Here is a 3,264-nt window from a genome sequence, read left to right as displayed (position 1 = left end):
TGTCTTCGACATCAATAGGTGAATGTGGACGGATGATTGAGCGACAACCTTTAAGTACACTACAGCGGCGTATGCGTGCGTAGATGCATCTGCAAAGGTATGGAGCTCATAGGTTTCATTTTGCTGGGATGTATTAAGCCAGCGTGATATGCGTACTTCTGGAACTGTGTTAAGCTCGTTGCGAAAAGATATCCATTTCGTCTGCAAGTCTTCCGGCAGATTGTCATTCCAATCTAGGCCTGTTAACCACAATTTTTGAATAAACATTTTTCCACGAATAATTACAGGCGCCAGGAACCCAAGTGGGTCGAACAGCTTAGCCACGTCAGACAGCAGTTGTCGCTTTGTAAATGTGGTTACCGTGTAATCAAGCTTTAGTGCGTAGGTCAATCAATCGTCTTTGGTAGCCCAGACGAGTCCTAAGGTGTTGTACTCTCCCTCTAGCTGAAACTCCCGTGAAGATTTAGTTTCAAGATCAACAGGATCAATGGTTTTCAGCACAGCGCTTGAGTTGGAATTCCACTTTCGCAGGGCGAAGCCACCTGCGCGGAGAAGGCCTTGCAGTTCTCGACGTCGTCTGGAAGCATCCTCGACATTGTCTGCCCCCCGTTAGAACATCATCCACGTAGAACTCATCAAGCAAGATCTGAGCAGCGTCAGGAAAGTTACAGCGTTCGTCAGCAGATAGAGTGTGCAATACTTTAATTGCCAGGTATGGCGCGCAACTGGTACCATAAGTGACAGTTTTTAATCTGAAATGTGTTGGCTCTCGGTGCGAGTTAGGTCGCCAAACAATACGCTGCAAATCAGTATCTCTCTCGTCCACCAAGATCTGACGGTACATCTTGGCGATATCTCCAGTGAGCGCAATTCGGTATCGACGCCAATTTAGTACAACAGCAGTCAGGTCGTTCTGTAACTTAGGACCAGAGTATGAGTAATCATTAAGAGACTTACCACTGTTGCATCGTCTTGAAGCGTTGAAGACGACCCTTAATTTCGTTGTGCTGCTGGATGTTTTCCAGATGCCGTGGTGGGAGAGATAACAGATGGGCGTTGAACATTCTTCTTCTTTAGTGATGCTGACCATATGTTGCAATGATGCGTACTCGTTGATAAATTCTTCGTACATATCTCGCATGACCGGATCTCGAGATAAACGTCGACGAAGATGATCGAGGAGAAAAATCGCATCATGGTGCGTAGAGGCTAATTGCGTTAGATCAGAATCCGGTTTGACTGGTAGCCGCACAATATAACGACCGTCTGCAGCTCGCCGCGTAGTGCGATTGAAGTAATTCTCGACGAATCGATCATCTTGCGTTAGTGCGGGCGTTGAATTAAGCTCTTCCAACTCCCAGAAGCTGCGAAGCGTTCGGTCGAGATCGAGTTGAGTGTGATAGCAGTCGATCACATCCCGTGTCGTTACGAAAGATTGATTAGCAGAACTGCCGAAAATTACCCAACCCAACCGTGTACTTTGGCCAATCAAAAGACTAGTTTTGCTACGCTGTATCCCGCTTAACAGAAGAGCAGCATAATCGGCAGCATTTAAGATGACATCAATCGGTTGCGGTACATTCCAGGTTGCATCAGCAAGGTCTAACTCACTAAAGTGTTGAACATCGTTCGGTGCAATAGCTACCGTCGGGGTTCGGTTTCCAACTCGAGGCAGCACTAGAGCGATGCATGCAAGCTCGAAGTCGGATTTCAATGAACGTAGATTAAACGTTTCTAGCCCCTTTGCTGTAGCCACTCTATCACCGTTAGCACCATTAATAGGTATCTTTACATTAGACTTCACCAAGTGTAACAAGTTGACTGCGGATTCGCTGATGAACGTTGCTTCTGCCCCGCTGTCCAGTAAAGCTCGTAAACCGACCTTGTGTCCGGACTTTGACTTAACCTCAATCAGGGCTGTGCCGATCAGTACCGACGGCAGCATATTAGGGTCTTGCCTTGTTGTGACTGCGTTATGAGAGGATGCAGCCTGTTTGCTCGTACTAGTCGCGTTGAAAGCAAAGTAGTCGTGCAGCATTGTGTGGTGCTTAGCTTGACACGTCTTGCAACGGCGCTCGGAAGAACAAGCTGCTTGCTGGTGGCCGATGTGCAAACAGTTTAGGCACAGCTTAGCTTGTAGTGCGTAGTCATACCGTTCGTGCGGCGATTTATTGCGAAAAGCTTCGCAAAACATTATAATATGCTTACCGGAGCAGTTGGGACAGCGCCCAGATGTGGTATGATACCCAGAAACAGCAGAGGTGGTGCCTAACTTCTTTGGAGTATGCCCCTTTACGAAGGGCTTCGGCTCGGTGTAGCTTTGGACTATTTCCAAGGATTGTGTTCTACTGGTAAGAAACTCCTGCAGCTCCTTAAAAGTTGGAATATCGTCGTTCGACTTTAGGGAGAGCTCCCATGCTTTGCGAGTGGTGGCATCCAACTTGTGAGTAATAGTGAACACCAGCCAATCATCCCAATGCTCGATTGGCCGGCCCAAATCCTGCAGCGCACGTATAGACGACGTCACGCCATCAAGTAATGACCTCAGCGCAGAGGCAGATTCTTTCGGAGCACAAGGAAGTTTGCTAATCGCTGCTACATGAGCATTGATTATTATCCGTTTGTTCTCGTACTTGGATTGAAGTAGCTCCCACGCATCCTGGAAGTTAGCATCTGTCGTAGTGACGTTATCAAGCGCATTTTTTGCCTCTCCAGTAAGGCTATCCTTTAAGTATTGCAAGCGCTGTGTGTTTGAGAGGGATGCGTTAGATGTAACAATGGAGATGAACAAATCTTTAAACGGGAACCAGTGTAGGAAGTTACCATCGAATGGTGGAATTCGAATGCGTGGTAGTGATTGATTTACCGCCTGTGTTGGTACGAAGGACTGCGACATCGATATATCAGTGACCGAATTCGTGCTGTCCAATAGATCGTGTAGTTCGCCCATGGTCTCGGCATAGACGCACTCCACTGCCTCGAAGTCAATAGAGGTCGCAATGCCAGCTGCCTCCATTTCTTCAGGAGTGCACTCACTAACAACCTGGTCATGAAGACACACGAATTTTGCCCAATATTGCCCCAGAAGCTCCTTTCTCGCTTGCAAAAAGCCCTTTGTTTGCTTTGCTTTTGCGGTTTTGCGGGTATTTATTGCGAAATTTAAAATTGCCGTCTTGCTTGACTGCAGCTGCTTAACCTTCCTATCCATGTCTAATATCACCGTAGTGCGTTGTACGGCAATGTTTCTGCGAACGCTGCTGCAAA

General features: G+C 47.3%; 1 protein-coding gene across 1 annotated transcript in view; it reads right to left on the bottom strand.

The window, feature by feature from the left end:
• LOC118749949 overlaps positions 1-3,208 on the bottom strand; it is a 7,643-nt gene extending 4,435 nt beyond the window's left edge. Inside the window, exon 1 of the mRNA XM_036484705.1 lies at positions 958-3,208. Within this exon, the coding sequence (XP_036340598.1) occupies positions 958-3,208 (2,251 nt within the window). The remainder of the gene's footprint in view (positions 1-957) is intronic.
• Between the last annotated feature and the right edge of the window lie 56 nt (positions 3,209-3,264).

Source organism: Rhagoletis pomonella, unplaced genomic scaffold (assembly GCF_013731165.1).
Source record: "Rhagoletis pomonella isolate Grant_MI unplaced genomic scaffold, Rhpom_1.0 Rhpom_scaffold_00093, whole genome shotgun sequence".
Taxonomy (NCBI): Eukaryota; Metazoa; Arthropoda; class Insecta; order Diptera; family Tephritidae; genus Rhagoletis; species Rhagoletis pomonella.
The sequence above is the reverse complement of the archived record's forward strand: the minus strand, read 5'-3'. Positions and strand labels throughout refer to the sequence as shown.